This window comes from Corella eumyota, chromosome 5 (assembly GCF_963082875.1).
Source record: "Corella eumyota chromosome 5, kaCorEumy4.1, whole genome shotgun sequence".
In the NCBI taxonomy this organism is placed as follows: domain Eukaryota; kingdom Metazoa; phylum Chordata; class Ascidiacea; order Phlebobranchia; family Corellidae; genus Corella; species Corella eumyota.
In genome coordinates, this window is record NC_137494.1 from 13343951 (window position 1) to 13360699 (window position 16749).

The window sequence follows — 16749 nt, forward strand, 5'->3', positions numbered from 1 at the left end:
GCAGCTTAATTATAGTGGAATATACCAGGTTCATAATATCTAAATTTGAACTGGTTTGAGGTTACATATTTTACTTCAAAATAGGGTTGTGTAGTTAAACTCTTTACACTGCTTTTAAAATCTATATAACAACTAATGAAAAAAAATTATGATTTTATTTTGCCTAATAACAAATGCAAGTTAGAATATTTTGTATTAAGCAGTGTTTGTAATAAATAACTGCACCAAACCATATTTAAGACAAAAAATAAAAAACACAAATTTCAGCAAATAATTTTTTGGCATTTTCCAATAAAAAATTTACTCTATACATGACTGTGATATCAATCTTTTCATGAAAATCAAATTTATTTTAACATTCCTTCTGTATATGGAGATGAGGATCTACTTTGCATCCCTTTTCGTTTTCTTCTCCCTTTTAAAGACATTGGCGGTGGTTTAAAAACAGTTTCACAGGTGGAGCAAATTGGACTATACTGACAAAATATGGAGAGACAAACTGAGCACACGAAACCAACATCAACGAGGTTCCGATGGCAGAAACAAGCAGCTCTGTAATCCACACCAGCACTTTGACTGTTTTGTGATAGGACTAAGTTTTCTTTGCGCATTTCTGCATCAGTTAAAAAGGCAGTCTAAAAATATTAGCCAATATAAAAAACCGGCATCATTATGTAGTGGTCAGAACACTTATCCTAACTGCTCTTATGCTGTGGCGCCCTTAAGTAAGGTGCTTTAGCAGCTTATAGTTAGCGGGCATTTATAACTTATAATGTCCCAAACTGCCAAAGGTAACTCGAGACTAGGTCAGGTAAACTGATGTTACTTTATGTTTAGGTCGAGAATTAATAAGTGTGAAAAAAAATGATCTATGCTTGGCTGTGATATCAATCTTTTCATAAAAAATTCAACTAAAAAAAAAATTTTATTGGCCCAAAAGTAATTGGGTAAAAAATTCTTCGAAATATTTTGAAAAGGATTGGTAATCTTACTAATAAATATTGAAGTAAGGACTCTTGGTTTGTGACCCTAAGATAAAGACCACCGGTCATGTCACATGCTTGTTGTAATAACCCAGAATCTTCACCCAGTACACAGGAATCAATTACCACTCCTTCTTTTTGGGCTGTCAATCAAAAAAAAAATCAAATTTATTGATGGTACAGCAGCTAATTTTTTATATTTATTTATCCTTGATATGAAAGGTCGACTTCACGACCAAAACATAGGGTAACATCCGTTACCCCGACCCAGTCTCGAGTTAGCCTGGCAGTTTGGGGTATTATTAAATATAATTGCCTGAAAGTTATGCTGCTGATTAAGGCAACTCGAGACTGGGTCGGAGTAACTTATGTTACTCTATGTTTAAGTCGCGCATTCGACTTTCCCACATCGAGGATAAAGATATATACAAAAAAAAAAAAAAAAGTGTTGGCTCAGCAGGACTTCATACCGTTTATAGCACCTTACTCAAAGGCACTAGAGCAAGAGAGCAGTGAGGATTGAACCCAGGACCTCATGTAGTGAAAATAGTTTGTTTTTTTACATTTTTCTTTATAATAGTAATAGACAGAGTATTAAGACCTGCAAATATAACGTTCATGAAACTCATATACTGTGAAGTAGCATCATCGGCTGCTTTAACAATTAATATTCTTGGATGTAATTTCAACCGGGAAGTTAGTTCTCTTTTAACCCTGTTTATATCTATTTAAAGGAAGGCTTAAGTTAAGGAAAGAATTCTGTTTTAACTGCTAAATTTTTATATTTATTAGTTTTTAAGGTAGAAGTGCTGTCTTCTGTAACATAAAATAACAATTATTATCCCAACCCAGGATTGAGTTTTCTTTTTATATTACCTAATATTTACCCTGCTAATTAGTTTTTAGCTTGGCAGGAGTTCATACCATTTAAAGCACTTTACTTAGGAGTGCTATGAGATGGAAGTAGTGGGGTTTGAACCCAGGACCTTTGGTAGTATAGACAAGTATTTTAACCACTACACCATGTCAAAAACAGAAAATAAAATCACTTTTGTTCTTTAAAATAATAAAAAGTTAACTAAAGGATACAGCACATGGCCATCGCCATCGACCCAGCAATCATAGAATCTTTTTTGATATCTTTTTCATCGCAACCATTCCTCATCAAATCTTGAAAATCTGAAATAACTGAATTGTCCACTTTTGCAAAATGTTCATATCGACAATCTTGGTTTTTTTGTAAGTCGTGTTGGGTTGTTTTGGAAGAAGGGTAAAGAAAAACACTGTAAAATGTAAAAGAAGAGTACAATGTATATAGAGTATGCATTATAAAGATAATGAGTAACATTAGTTATCCCGACCCAATCTTGAGTTGCCTTTGGCAGTTTTAGATGTTATAGATATAAAAGTCGGTTTTGATTCAGCAGAAGTACGTATCAAATTTAGCGCCTTACTTTAGAGTGCTACAGCATAAAAGCAGTGGGTATCAAACACAAGACCCCATGTAGTAAAGTCAATATTCTGACCACTACACCATATATTAAACTAAAGGTTAAATGCCAGAGCACGCATTTTAACCTTGTTTTTCTGAAATATAAACAATATTTAACCTTTTTGTAGAGTGACTTGCTAACATTGCCAGATTATTATCATGGCGTAGCATTAAATATGAATTTACGAAGACCAGAAGACTGTCTAAACATCGCGTGATCTGGCCTTGCCCTTGTAAACCTTTTAATCCCCACCAAACTGGGTTTACATCGAATATTACGACAAGAAGTTGTCTATCTTCTGCTTCCATTTTTTAGTTAAGTAGAATTAAAGTTATTTCTGGGTTTATATTCACTTTGTTGTGATACCACGTTGTCTATTTGCGATCCGTAATAGGGAAAACACCTAAATTTAATCGCGCGTTTTTTTATACGCGAGATGGCGCAAGAGGTCGCCTAAAATTCTATATTTAAAAACTAAAGAATACCAGTTATTAAAAAAACTTAAAAAGTTAACGTTTTTTGTATTTGAACTGAATAAAAACGTTTTAAAGGGCTGAATTTTAATCAAATCACGTTGGGTTAAATTGCTGATTTGGAATAACTGTCTTATTTGTTTCTGGCGGGAATTGTTTAATTTTAAAAGTCGGTCGCCTATCAAAAATCCAATCTCCTTCTAGAAAAACCAAATCTTCGAAACCGAACAATGCAACCCTGGCAGCTGCACCATAAGTACAGTCAGCTTTACGTAAAAACCATTCGTTATATTCCCAAATATAAGGGCTTAGTTGCCCCGTGTCTATAGCATAACGCAGGGGTTTAGAGTTGGGATGTAGATGTAAACAGTAGTTGTCTGAGATATCCATATGACTTGTCGTCGTTGCTAGGTTACCACCGTCTTCCTCGATATAGTGATGCGGTCTATTAATCGTGGTTTCTTCTATATGAACTGAAAACTTTACAAACAAACAAAATTGTTACATAAATTACAATAAATTGACAGCTTTGGTGTAGTGGTTGAAACACTTGGGTTTACTACATCAGGTCCTTAGTTTGATTCCCAATGCTTCCATGCTGTAGTACAGTTTTTATTACTATTAAAAAAAAGATATTAAATATAAGGTGTTTATAACCTCGTTTTGATAATAAAATGCTCTTAAAAATCCGGTAGTGAATTGTCGAAAATATCTGTTTTGGAAATTGGTCGGATACTCTTTTCGGAATGCAATCAGAAATTTGTTTCTAGGCTCGGTTAATACAATTCCTAAATTAAAATTGCCTGGGACAGACCTAGAAAATGATTAATAATCTTTAAATTTATATTATAGCCAATAGTTTTTCTATTTTACATTAATTAATCCATTAAATAACTTTGTCAAATTAAAAAGGTAAACTTCACCTTCCTAATGTGATTGGGTATTTTCTTAGTGGGTCGAACGTCTTAAGGACAATAACATCCAAATCTAAATATATTCCCCCATTTTTAATAAGAATTTCAATCCGTGCTAGATCGGTTCTTGCCATCGTATCTTCAACCTTGAAAATTAAGTAAGCTATGTAAAAATAGATGTTTTAGAATAATCTAATTTTAAAACATTTTTGGGTTATAACTTTAATGGATAACTGGCTTACATAAACTCCTAGTACCATATTGGGCTCTTTAGTTTTCTTTAATTCGATACAGTTTATTTCATTCATCGCTCTTTCCCATAAAGGGCCTGATAACAAAGGCATATTAATAAATATAGCAAGGTTTAGTTAATGCTATGCCTTACCTAAAGGCAGCTCTGCGCTGTAGTATAAAATGATTTTTTCGGGGTGTTGCACACTTGCTATTGATCTAATAGCAAGATAATTATAAAATTTAAAAGTCATATTTCCAAACCAAATTAAATGTACGATGTTCGGTACTTTATACATAATTCCACTTTTGTCTTTAATGTTAAATGTAAAACCACATTTTGTACTGGAAAAGGGCAACAATTTACAAATTGTGTAATTGTGCACAGGACTCTTACTACAGTTTGGTGCTGCTAGATCACTTATTTCTTCTGTATTTTCTTCGTAAAGTTTGTAACTGAAAAAGCTTGGCAATTTTTTAATTTCTGTTTTAGCTAATATAATGTACATTACAATAGTGCAGAATAGAATGCAGCCAAATGCCTTTACTTTATACATATTTATCTCATATAAATTCAAATCTGTGATAACCGGAACCTAGTAGTATAAAATATAAAATACAACTATTAACGGAAATTATAAACAAAAATTTGTGTTTGTTGTTATTTTAGCCTTCAAGTATTGTAGTTGTAGCTAAATTTGGTTTCAATGCTAAGTTTTTTACTATTTTAAATTAAAATATATTTTTTTATAGTAATTTATACAACAAGGCCTTTATTTTTGAACTTACACTCTTTTTATGACATGGTTGTCATTTCGGACACATTTAAGTAACATTCTTGATTTTGTTATTCTTTTACAAAAAGCACGTGCGCGTTTTGAAATGTTATCTATGCATTAAATATTAGGTTTTTATTGCTTTTTTCAATTTACTGTGTACTGCTTAAGTGATATTTAATATGGCCAGTGTAATTCGGCGAGGCTTAGATTTCTGTATGGTCAAAAAATTGCCTACCGTACTTTTCTCGTATCAAAATAGCAGACGATTATTTTCAACTAGACCTAATACGATAGAAATACCCGCAGAGCTTAAAAATGAAAAAAAAATGCTGCTATTCTTTAGAGAATGTGCTTTAAAACACCCTGAATCTACAATTGTTGCTTATCCTGTACAATGGTATGCGGATAAAAATGATATACAAGATGCATTTTTAGAATATGGTGATATTTTAGATATTCAATACCCCTTTGTAAGTTTTGTTTTATATTATTTTCTTGTTTTTATTTTTTTTAATACAAAAAAGGTAAACTTTTGAGCTCAGAAAAAAAGTGGCAGTAACAATGATTGCACCTGCCCATTTTTTAGTTAATATTATCAGTTTTTATTGTTTTATTTATTCTAATTGCTTTATAAATATTCCGCAAATTGGTTTTGGCTCAGCAGGAGTTCATACCAATTTTAGCACCTTACCCAAGAGTGTTTTAGCATAGAAGCAATGAAAATTTAACCTAAAATTTTGCATAGTAATGCACTATGGCTTTTTTTGTATATATATATTTTTATCCTCGATGTGGGAAAGTCGAATGTGCGACTTAAAAATAGAATAACAACTGTTACTCCGACCCAGTCTCGAGTTGCCTTTAGCAGTTTGGGATGTTATAGATTATAATTGCCCAATAATTATACTGCTGATTAAGTGCTGGCTCAGCAGGAGTTCATACCATTTATAGCGCCCTACTCAAGGGCGCTACAGCATGAGATCAGTGGGGATTGAACCCACGACCCCATGTGTGATGTAACAGGTCTTCTTTCCACTACACCACGCTGCCGGTGAAAACTTAAACATATTTATTTAACTTCAAACTATAAGACAACCAAACCGACGGTAACATATTAATGTTTTAATGAAATCCTAATATATATTTTAATTGCAGAACCAGAATGGATTCCCAAAAGGAATTGCAAAAATAATGTTTAAAGATAAGGACGCTTTAGCAAAGTTAAAGACCAAACTTCAAAATAGTGATCCAATATATATTGCTGGGGATCAGGTATAAATATTATTTTGTGTATAAAAACACAACTAAGTAAGGAAACATTTAAACCCTCAAATCTTGGGATTCCTTTGCTACTTTTTTAATATATTTACCCGATAGTGTTATCTACATAATCAGAAACTTTGTTTTAAAAAAATGTGGTTTATTTTTGTCCTTGACACCCGGTTATTAAACATGAACAATATATTTTTTTACAGGTCGATCATGTGTATGCTTCAAATTTTTCTTATGAAATTTGTACTGGTAATTAAGATTTTGTAATTTTTATGTAGTGCCTTATATAAAATGTTTATAAAATTTCTTTGTTTTTGATTATATTTTGAGCCATCCTAAGGTTAAGAGAAAACACTGTTTAAAAAAACGTTACTTTTTCTCTACCGCTAGAATGTGCTGTTAAGCGCCTATTAAGTGATTTGTAGTCGGATTAATTTACATAAAAGTCCAATTTCTAAAACCGTTTTGTATTTTTCAGGTTTACAGTTGTGCGAATCTTATTAAAAAACGTTTTGTATGCTTGTTTGAAGACTTCAATTTCAGTATTTGGTACCAAATAAATAAAAAAAAAATAATCGCAAAAGTCGTTTTTTACTTAATACTAGTTTTATCATGATGACTTTTTGTTGCATTTCGACGCTTCTAACACGGTATTTGAACACTACCAAAGGTGTAAAGCTTCTTACAAATAAATTGTCGTTGCATATTTATTTACATGAAAATACAATACAAGATTCGCAACAAATAAAAATTGTCAAGTTTATGTTTTCGGGTATCGCAAAAAAGAGAATTATTATCACAAAATTGAAAGCATAAAGGGTGCAGTTTATTTGGGTTAATTTACAAGAAGTGTCAAGGGTTTAAGCAAGTTCTTTAATGTAGAATTGTTTATTACAGTAATTAATCGATATAAACGGTGTTAAAATTAAAATCATGGCAAAAACAGCTGCATGAAAGGAATCTTTCTAAACGCAACCTGATAAAAAAGAAAAAGGCGCAAAGTCTGACGCCTCCCACTCCATTTTCTCCCCTTTCTCTTTCTTTCTCCTAGCGCGCCGCTCGAGCAAAGTGCGCATGCGCGTGCTTCTCTCTACATAAATCATTCGAGTGACGACATTGTCCGAGAACAGTTCGAAGTTGTCGACCCGTTTACTTTTGCTGTGTTTTATATTTCACAAGTTTTAAAATGTATCTAGCAAGTTATTATTATCTAAAACACAAACTCCTCATAAGTACTGTAGGCAGAGGTTTGTGCTATATCATCACTTTTTTGTAAAATTGTAATATTAACTTTAGAATGGACTTAATGTTAATGATGCTTTAAACAAAGAAAATACATAAATTGTGTTTCGAAACGAAGTCGCAACGAAGCGGTAGATTATAGATTTTAAACTTAAATTTACTGCGTTAAATTGGCATAAAATGTTTATTAAACTTACGTTTAAGATACTTAAAAGCATTGTTAAGCTAGTGCGATGTTTTGTTGTACAAATTAGATAATAAAAAGTGTAATTTCGGCGCGTTTGTTTCGTCTTGCTTGAAGCGGCCTTGTAGAGTAGACGCCATTTTTCTACGGGTACCAACACGGTTGTGATATGACGTCACGCAATTACAGCAAGGCGTAGCGTGGCTGTAAGCCAATAGAAAACTAGGACGCGGTCACGTGGTCGTTACGCGTTCACATTTCCTGCTATTAACTGGTTTCTCTTTGTTTGCGAAATGTTGCGCAACTGTGAACGGCTGTTTGTAAAGATTAAACTGTACTCGATTTTGCTTTGGGGCTTAGAATATCACGTATTTGAAATTAGTATTGCTTTGATTTATTGAACTATAGAATAATCCAAAGGATATTTTTGCTGTATCAATTTATTATTTAATGTTTTACACTGTAAAAGTTAACTGTGTTTTTAAAGCTTGGACCCGTAAAAAGTTAAGTTAAAGGTACGTAACAAATGACACCAAATTTAACCAACTTTTCGGTAAAATCGGAAGACATTTAACATTAAAAAGCTGTTTTTGTTGGTTTAAAAGGCTAAAGACCAAGTTAGTTTCCCACATTTTAACCGTTAGAAGATTAATTAATCCGTTTCAGTTGACGAATTAGCGTAGTCTGATAAAGGGCTTAGTATTTCTAAAATGTAATAAATGGGTCATCTACTGCGACTATACCACAATTTTTTAACATTTAACTGCGACACAACGAAGCTATAATCCGTTAACTTTCCGGCATTGCACAGCGCACAAACTTAACGATTTAACCATTTTAATTTTTAAACATAAAATAAATAATAAAAAACCGACATACATTTTTAAATACCATGTTTATTATTATATCAAACAATAGTTTTTAATGATGTCATAATATTTCGTTACATGACACGCCACACAGAAATTGAATGTTAAATTTTACCCCCAATTTAAAATGTCGGTTATAATTTTGATTTCAATAAGTTGCGCGATCGTTAATTATTCATACAGTCCGGTAAGTAATTTCGATTTTCAAATGCGAAAACCATGTCGGCCCTTATTTGTATTACATTCATTGTATGCAATTGATTTATTAAAGCAGCATTAACTTTAAAGAAATTCAAAGTAAGGTAAAAATACTCGCAAAAACAACCTAAAAAGTTACATGGTTAACGGAGTATTAACTGAAGTTTTGAAAACAGAGAAAAGCTCTTATTTTTTCTCTTAATTCGTGTGTTACTTGAATTTTAATGCCCAAGTTTTGTAAAGAACAAAGATGGCGGTTTGTCAGTTTTTTAACGGCAACATTCGTGAAAATCTACAGGGCATGACACTGTTAAAGCTGTTACGTTCTATTGACTAAGTAACTTAGCGTTTTATTAACTATAATATAGGTTAATTTTTAAATAATAAATAAATGGATATACAAGATAACAACAATCAACGATTAATATGAAATATTGTTAAGTATGAAAATCGAAGGTAAGTAAAATTATGAATACAGCCTCCCTCCCTAATTCCTTTGCGACCGCCCCTGGCAGAAAAAAGGCAAACGAGAGAAGACGCGTGTCGTTAAAAATTCTCTTTCTCTTTGTTTCTCTTAAAGTGAGTTGTCATGCCAAAATGGTGCCACAGCGCCTGCTTCGGGATTAAAATCGTTAGGCAGGGTCTAGCTTTTTAGCATCACTTAATCTGTTTTAATACTAAACATTACTATATATCCAAACGGTTAACTATTTATTAAAATAGCATTAATCACTATGGGTTTGTGGCTGTTTCAAGTTGACTTTTGTAGTTAATTCCAAATTCCAGTGATTCTATTACATATTTTTATACAAATTAACCTATACAACCCTCTTGAATTATTCTTAGTTACCTAAATCGTATTATCGTTTTTTTAGTCAAATATTTATTATTGACACCTTAAATTTGAACAACAAAACATTACAATGCTCTTATATTAATAAAATTAAAACCGTAATCCAACCATGCAAAACTTATAAAAACTATCTTCTTTACATTTAAACATTAAAAGCAAACAAATGTGTCTTACAAATTGACAATTTTTTTTCTATTTAGGTCCAGTTAGGGGTGCTATGTTGTCTTTTAAAAACAATACATCTTGTAAAAATTTTGCAGTATTTAAAATTTTATGTCTGTTATGGTACAGGCATCTATACAACCGTTTAGAACTACCTATTCACTTTAAATAGAAGCCCATTTTATCTTATACAAGCCCAGTTTAAATTTAAGCTAAACTATTTAACAGTTAATTAAATGCATTAAAAGGCTCTACCCAAAAGTGTGGCAATATCCACTCAATAAACCCTTTTATTTAATTCATTTTTTTTTAAGAGTTTATAAATACTTAAACAATATAGCTATCAGTTTACTAATAAAATCACTTTTTCCAAGGTGTACACACATGTATAAATTGATATAAAAAGTTGCTTTAAAATAAAATGTTAAGCATGGAAACTGTTCAAACCGAATCTTTAAACTTTGACACAAAAGAAATCATCGAGGAGGAAGGAGAAATTCTGGAGGATGGTGAAATAGATGAGGAAGACATCCCAGAGCCAGTTGAAGAGGAGGTAAAAGAAGAAGAGAATGAGGAGGAAAACTCGGAAGAGGATGAAAAGAAAAAACACCACAAACGATCACATCACAAGCGGAAGAAAAAACGAGAAAAAGATGAAGAAAAGAAGTCCAGACATAAAAAGCGAAAGGTAACTTATTTATTTAAAAAATAAATCGGAAATCATGCTGGGAATATTAACTTTGGTTATTTAAGTTTACTAGTACAATTCTACTTAAGAGCTGTGTTAATTTTTAATTGTTCTTAAAAACAAAAAATATTTTTCCTTAAAAGGGGGATGATGCTAATGAAGGTGGTGACAGTCCATCTAAGAAAAAGAAACGTAGAAAAAAGCACTCCAGAAAAGATCGCAGCAGCTCGTCACCCGATATCGAGACTCCCAACGATTATCAAACTTCTCACAAAAGCTCTTTATCACCACCCTTGCCATCAGAACAAGACACATACAGTAACTATGCCTCTTACGGTTCAAACACATATGCTGATACAGAATACTCGGTGTACAACCCTTACTCTACACAAAACAATATGATGGACAATTATGGTGCATATGAAACTAATGATTATCAGCAGCAACAGCAAAATCAACCGCAAGAAGAATATTCTTCTGGCTCTGATTCATATTATAGCGACTTTGAGTCACATTTGGCCCAGTACAAAAGCTACAAAAAGAACAGTTTAACTGATAAAGCTGAAAATGTGAATGAAAGCAAAAATGGTAAAGAACCTGATAATGATGATTACTACAGTGGGTATAATAACTCACAGCGCCAGAGAAGAAACAATGATTCAAATACAAACAGACATGACAGAAATAGAGGCCACAAAAATTCATCATCGGTAGGAATTGTTGTTTTTTTTCGTTTTTGTTGCAGATACATTATTATTATTATTATTACACATCAAAGGCTTGGTTATAATTGCTATATCCAACAATATTATTTGTAAATGACCTTTTTTTAATTTAGTTTGAACGAAGGCGGCAAAGCTCGACTAGAAATAGGAGGTCAAATAGAGAAGAAGAAAGAAAGGAAAATGAAGATGAAAAAACAAAGGTAAATCAAATATTTATAAGTGTAATCCAAACATATATATTATTAACTAAAATAGACTTTAACGAAGTGTCATAATATATTTACTATAATAACTTTTTTTTTTGATTCAGAGTGACAAGTTTTCAAACTCACGAAATTCTCGCAGTAGATTTGACAACAATAGTTCAACCAACTCGAAACCAAAGAAAAATGGCGAATTGTGTCAATATTATTTGGCTGGCCACTGTCACCATGGCAACAACTGCACTTACATGCATGATATCCTTTATTATTACAAACTTATCTATTATTTCTAAAAAAACTTAAAGTTTACTGAGTGATTATTGGATTTAAAATTAAATTAGTTTAAACATATTACAAAAAAACTAAGCTATAAATTTAAATAAATTTTTTGGACCAAAACACAAATTAAATTTGAGTTTTTTTCCTTAATTCTCCCCATTTTTGTTCACACAAGATTACCCTTGCAAGTATTTTCATACTGGAAATTGTTTTTCTGAAGCAACTTGTCGATTTTCTCACGACCCTCCTAATGATTCAACTAAAGACATCATACAAAAAGTGAGCACAAAATTTTTTTCAAAAAAATATTTTCGTAAAAAAATTAATTGAAAAAAATGTCTTAATAAAATTTTTAATTTAATTAAATTTGAAAAATATAAATTTTTATTAAAAATAAATATAATTTTTTATTATTAGATGAAAGAAACCTTTACAGCCGAAGACAAAAAAGAGAGGGAAGAACTTGAAAAAGCGGGAATCAAACCCCTTCAAAAACCCCCTCCAGGTCATGGTCTGCTACCAACACCCCCTAGTGCAGTACCCGGGGTTACTCCTGGCAACCAGATGAGTATGCCTGCTAGTGGTGGAACCCTAAAATCACTGTTAGATCTTGATGTGAGCCCAACATCAGATTTTCAGAAAAAAATTGACAGCGGGTAAAAATTTTTTTAAATTTATTTATTTTTTAAATTTGTAGTTTATGTAATCTAATTAAGTTCTTTACAAACAGTTTTTAGTTTTAGGATTTAAATTGAGCAATATTTAGTTAGGTATCAGACTATATATTATCAGTGTATAAAACTTTTAAAATAAGTTTAGTAACAAATATAAAAAAAATATCAGACATATAATTAGCATGATCTGATCAAGAGTCTCAATGACTTTTTATAGTTATATCCAATACAGTGGCAATACATTGCCTATAATAAAACAGCTGATAAGATAGTTTTATATATTGTCAGTGAGATAGAAAAGTCACCAAATAAGAAAAGTTGGAAAACGGGAAAATTACCTCTTATGCCTTTCAATATGTTTGTCAGGTAAAAAAAATTTAATATTTAAGTAGAATAAAGACGCTAGGCTTACAGAATTATATTAGGAAAACTTAACTAGTATATAAATTAAATACCAGCAGTTACAACTTTTATATTTTTATAAATTTTGTTTGTATTTGAAAAAATTAACCGACAGCATTGTGTAGCGCTAAGAACACATGGCTTGACTACATGAGGTCATGGGTTTGATCCCTATAGCTCTTATGCTGTAGTGCCCTTACGTAAGGCGCTATAAGCGGTATAAACTCCTGCTAAGCCAGCCAATAATCAGTAGCATAATTATCGGGCAATTATAATCTATGATATCCCAAACTTCCAAAGGCAACTCGAAATTGGGTCGGGGTAACTGATGTTACTTTATGTTTAGGTCAGGGAGTCGACCTTTTTATATCGAGGATAAATAAATAATAAATTTTTTTTTTAAATTGTAGTTCAATTGCTTCTATCACAATGACTGATGAAGAATTAGAAGCTCACCAGGTTGCCATAGGGATGAATAACCCTTTGTTTGATCGGCCCCCACCCCCTGTAAACATGCTACCCTTACCCCAAGGTAATGGGTTACTACCAACCCCCATGCCTCCAATTATGCCACCCTTTCCACCCCCAATTGTCCCCCATGGCCCTATGATGATACCAACCCCTCAAATGCAAGCTGCAGCCAGAATGACAGCAATTACAGGTACAAAAAAGATATTTAAAAAAAATGCTAATATACATACTTCAGAATGTACATTTTTTTGTCGTATTTATTTGTCCTCGATGTTAAAAGGTGAACTTCACATCCTAAACATAGAGTAACATTAGTTACTCCGACCCAGTCTCAAATTGTCTTTGACTGTTTGAGATAATATAAATTATAAGTGCCCATAATTGATCTGCTGATTAATTATAGGCTCAGCAGAAGTTTATATCATTAATAGGGCTTTACTAAGAGGTGCTACAGCATGAAAGCAGGAGGGATTGAGCCCAGGACCTTATGTAGTAAAGCCAAGTGTTTTGACCACTAGACCACAATGTCAGGGTCAAACTGCTGATTCAATGTGTATATAGTACTACATGTATATGCCTAATATTTTTAAGTAAATGAAATAATGACAATTTTTTATATATTTTAGGAGGTGTTACTCCCCCCTGGATTCAACGACAACAAGTTATGCTACAACAGCAACAACAACAACCAAGTAGTAAGAACTTCTACGACAATTTCTACGGAAACAAGAATAATTCTGTCGGATTGCTACCCACTCCTAATATAGCTAAGGAAGAACCAATCGCCAAGACAGAAAATATCGGTAAGCACTTTTTTGGGGGTAAAAACTTTATTTTTAATGTAAGTTAAATTATATTAACTTAAAAAAAATTTCTGATTTTTTAAATTTTTTTCTTGCAGAAAAATCTCAGAAACAATCTTCCTCCCCTAAGGTGGATCAACATCCGGAAGATCATCATGACGATGAAGAGGAGGAAGTAATCAAAGAGGAAGAGGACATTATAAGATGCCATAATGATGTCATACGACAGGATGATGATGTCATAACAGGTACTAGAATAAAAATTAAATTTTTTAGATTTATTACTTTATAGAAGCAATACAACAGTTCTGTTTACCCATATTTTTGTATAATATAAAGGCTTTTAATAAATTTTTACTGTTTAATTTTACTTAAATTTCTACTTTAATTTAACACATCAATTATTAAAACTCAAAACTGATTTTAAATACCTGAATTTAGAATCTGAGCCTAACGTGAAAGCTCCTGACTTTTTGCCAGCCAAACAAAAAGCTCTTTTCATGAGAATCAACCAAAAAAGAACTTTATCGAATGAGGGCAAATTAAGTGAAGACCAAAGTAATGGAAAAGGTGAATTATTTATTAAAAAACTACTTTTATAAAAACTGGTCAATTACAAAAGTCTATAATTTTTATTTTTAAAATTTCATTTTTTTTTCAATTTTTTATTTTTTTTAGGAAATTCTGGAGACAACTGGGTCTACTCAAGCGATGAAGATGAAAACCACTCATCCAGAACCAAATCAAAATCCTCGTCGGCACAATCCATTATCCAAATGATGTCGAACAAAACAAAATCGAACTCAAACGTCGACACAAACTTGCTCTCAAAAGTTGCAAATGTTATCAACCTTCCAACATCAGTTTCACAATCACGAAGTCACGAGTCACCAAAAACAATGATGTCACCGCCACGGCAACAGCCAAGTCATCATCGTGATAGAAAGAGTAGCACGAGTAGCGACGTGAGTCCGAGTCACTCTTCCATGAAATCGCCGGCTCACGGACATCACACCGCGATACGACGAAAGTTGTCGTCGAGTGAATTGAACAAAGAACCTGCAACAATCCCACTTGTTGCGAAACAAAATGTTGATTCTGTTCATTCTACTCACCCCGACCCGAGGATAACCTTAAGTCGATTATTTGGACAAAAGAAAATGTATTTTAAAGGCCAACTACCGCCATTCAGTAAAGACATTGTCATAAACGGGCCAAGCAAATTGCCTGGACTTAAAATAACTTTATCCTCGGAGGGGGTAAAACCGGAACCAACCGAAAAAAGAGACCCACGACTTGCTAGACAAGCATTATTAAATGACCCCAGGGTTAAAATTAAACCGAATGACCCTCGATTAAGGGGCAGGTCGTCATCAATAACAAGAAACAATTCCACAACCCCGAATTCAAAATCTTCAATTATTCCCCAAAAACCCTCTGCTTTATTAGTGAAACCCCCTTCCATTTCTGCTATCCCTAGCTTGCCAGAACTTAATCTTGATCTAGCAAAACTATCTGACAGAACCCCTTTAAAAACACCCCCCATCACCCCTCCTGTTCCAAAACCAAAACCAATCATCCGTAGCAGCGAAGATGTATCAAGTTTACCCAAATTACTTCGGGCCAGTCATGACTCACCTTTGCATAAACAAGAACCCACTGTCGTGACGTCACCGAAAAATGAGGATAAAGTGTCAACCCCTGTTGTTGTGGCACCGTATGACCCAAGATTTATCACCTCTGGGGCTTCCCCCAACTCAACAGGTTAATTTTTTAGATTTTTTTTATACTTTTTTGTAAAAAATTTTTTTTGTGTTGCTAAGTGTTAGTTAATCAAAAATATTTTAGTTTTTGTTTAATTAAAACAATTTTTATTTTCTCAATAGCTTCCACTGTTTCCTATGACCCCAGACTTTCCAACAACAACAAAGTAACAACGACAACAACAACCCCCAGGACCATTACCCCACCTTTACCGACCCCAAAAATACCAACCCCTGTTTTATATGACCCACGAAGCAGTCCAGACATATCAAAAACAATGCCATCTTTATCAAAAACATTACCCGCTCTGCCTAAACTAACCCCGGCCCCACCTCGGTTAACCCCAGCCCCAGGGTATGTTATTAAGAAAGTCGTACAACAAAATAATGCCAATTTACCGACGGGGAATCAATCAGATTTTTAGTCTTACTGATAAATTTTGTTGGTGCTATCTTTGATTTCTTCATTGTTTAAAATATTTCTATTTTTTTAATTATTTGTTTTTGTTTATTATTAAACTTTACTTTTATATGAAATATTGGTTATCGTAATTAACATAGCTTACGAGGTATATATGTTTGAAAAAAGGGGTTAATCAAGGTTTTGAAAAGCACATTCAATAATATTTAACACGATTTAAATATGTGAGATTAACATGAAGAGTTAAAATATGTTATACACATACGCACATAAAAAAAATTAAAGTGATCTTAAAATTAAGCACATTTTTACAGGTTGAATTAGTTAAAATTACCAAATAGCATCAATTTAGTGACTAGCCATGTAGTTAAAAGAACTCGCAAATAGATCAACTTGATAATTTCTATTGTGTTCAATAAAAATACTTGCTTGAACCTGAGGACAAAAACAGCTGGACTTAAGTTTCGTCTTTATTTACCCCCTAAAGCAAGTAACGTTTGTTTTGGTTTTAAAACTTAGCAGACAAGATAATAGAACTTACATTGTACTACAGCTAGTTTTATACAAAATAGAATCAATTTTACTATTTTTAACAGCAAAAAAATTTATAAGTTGGTTTAAGTGTACATCTATTTAAACTTCGTGTTGAGAAATACTGGATGTTGGA

At 32.6% G+C, this 16749-nt stretch overlaps 4 protein-coding genes across 4 annotated transcripts; 2 read left to right on the top strand and 2 right to left on the bottom strand.

Moving 5' to 3' along the window:
• Nucleotides 1–209: 209 nt before the first annotated feature.
• Nucleotides 210–2818, bottom strand: LOC145752765 (general transcription factor IIH subunit 3-like). Its single transcript, XM_082569099.1, has 5 exons — nt 2594–2818; nt 2073–2266; nt 1585–1707; nt 993–1126; nt 210–635 (listed from the first exon to the last, which is right to left on the bottom strand). The coding sequence occupies exons 1-5, from the start codon at nt 2782–2784 to the stop codon at nt 348–350; spliced, it is 930 nt and encodes a 309-aa protein (XP_082425225.1). The 5' UTR covers nt 2785–2818; the 3' UTR covers nt 210–347.
• A 227-nt stretch (nt 2819–3045) lies between these two features.
• Nucleotides 3046–4651, bottom strand: LOC145753538 (uncharacterized). The gene is made up of 5 exons (XM_082569944.1): nt 4249–4651; nt 4106–4191; nt 3873–4009; nt 3607–3763; nt 3046–3429 (listed from the first exon to the last, which is right to left on the bottom strand). The coding sequence occupies exons 1-5, from the start codon at nt 4649–4651 to the stop codon at nt 3046–3048; spliced, it is 1167 nt and encodes a 388-aa protein (XP_082426070.1).
• A 319-nt stretch (nt 4652–4970) lies between these two features.
• Nucleotides 4971–6878, top strand: LOC145753187 (uncharacterized). The gene is made up of 4 exons (XM_082569587.1): nt 4971–5343; nt 6029–6145; nt 6349–6394; nt 6624–6878. The coding sequence occupies exons 1-4, from the start codon at nt 5053–5055 to the stop codon at nt 6647–6649; spliced, it is 480 nt and encodes a 159-aa protein (XP_082425713.1). The 5' UTR covers nt 4971–5052; the 3' UTR covers nt 6650–6878.
• A 3154-nt stretch (nt 6879–10032) lies between these two features.
• On the top strand, nt 10033–16188 carry LOC145752363 (uncharacterized). The gene is made up of 12 exons (XM_082568638.1): nt 10033–10341; nt 10485–11051; nt 11180–11266; nt 11377–11524; nt 11721–11827; nt 11966–12204; nt 13035–13285; nt 13722–13898; nt 13997–14146; nt 14340–14468; nt 14577–15662; nt 15785–16188. The coding sequence occupies exons 1-12, from the start codon at nt 10075–10077 to the stop codon at nt 16084–16086; spliced, it is 3510 nt and encodes a 1169-aa protein (XP_082424764.1). The 5' UTR covers nt 10033–10074; the 3' UTR covers nt 16087–16188.
• The last annotated feature ends 561 nt before the right edge of the window (nt 16189–16749 follow it).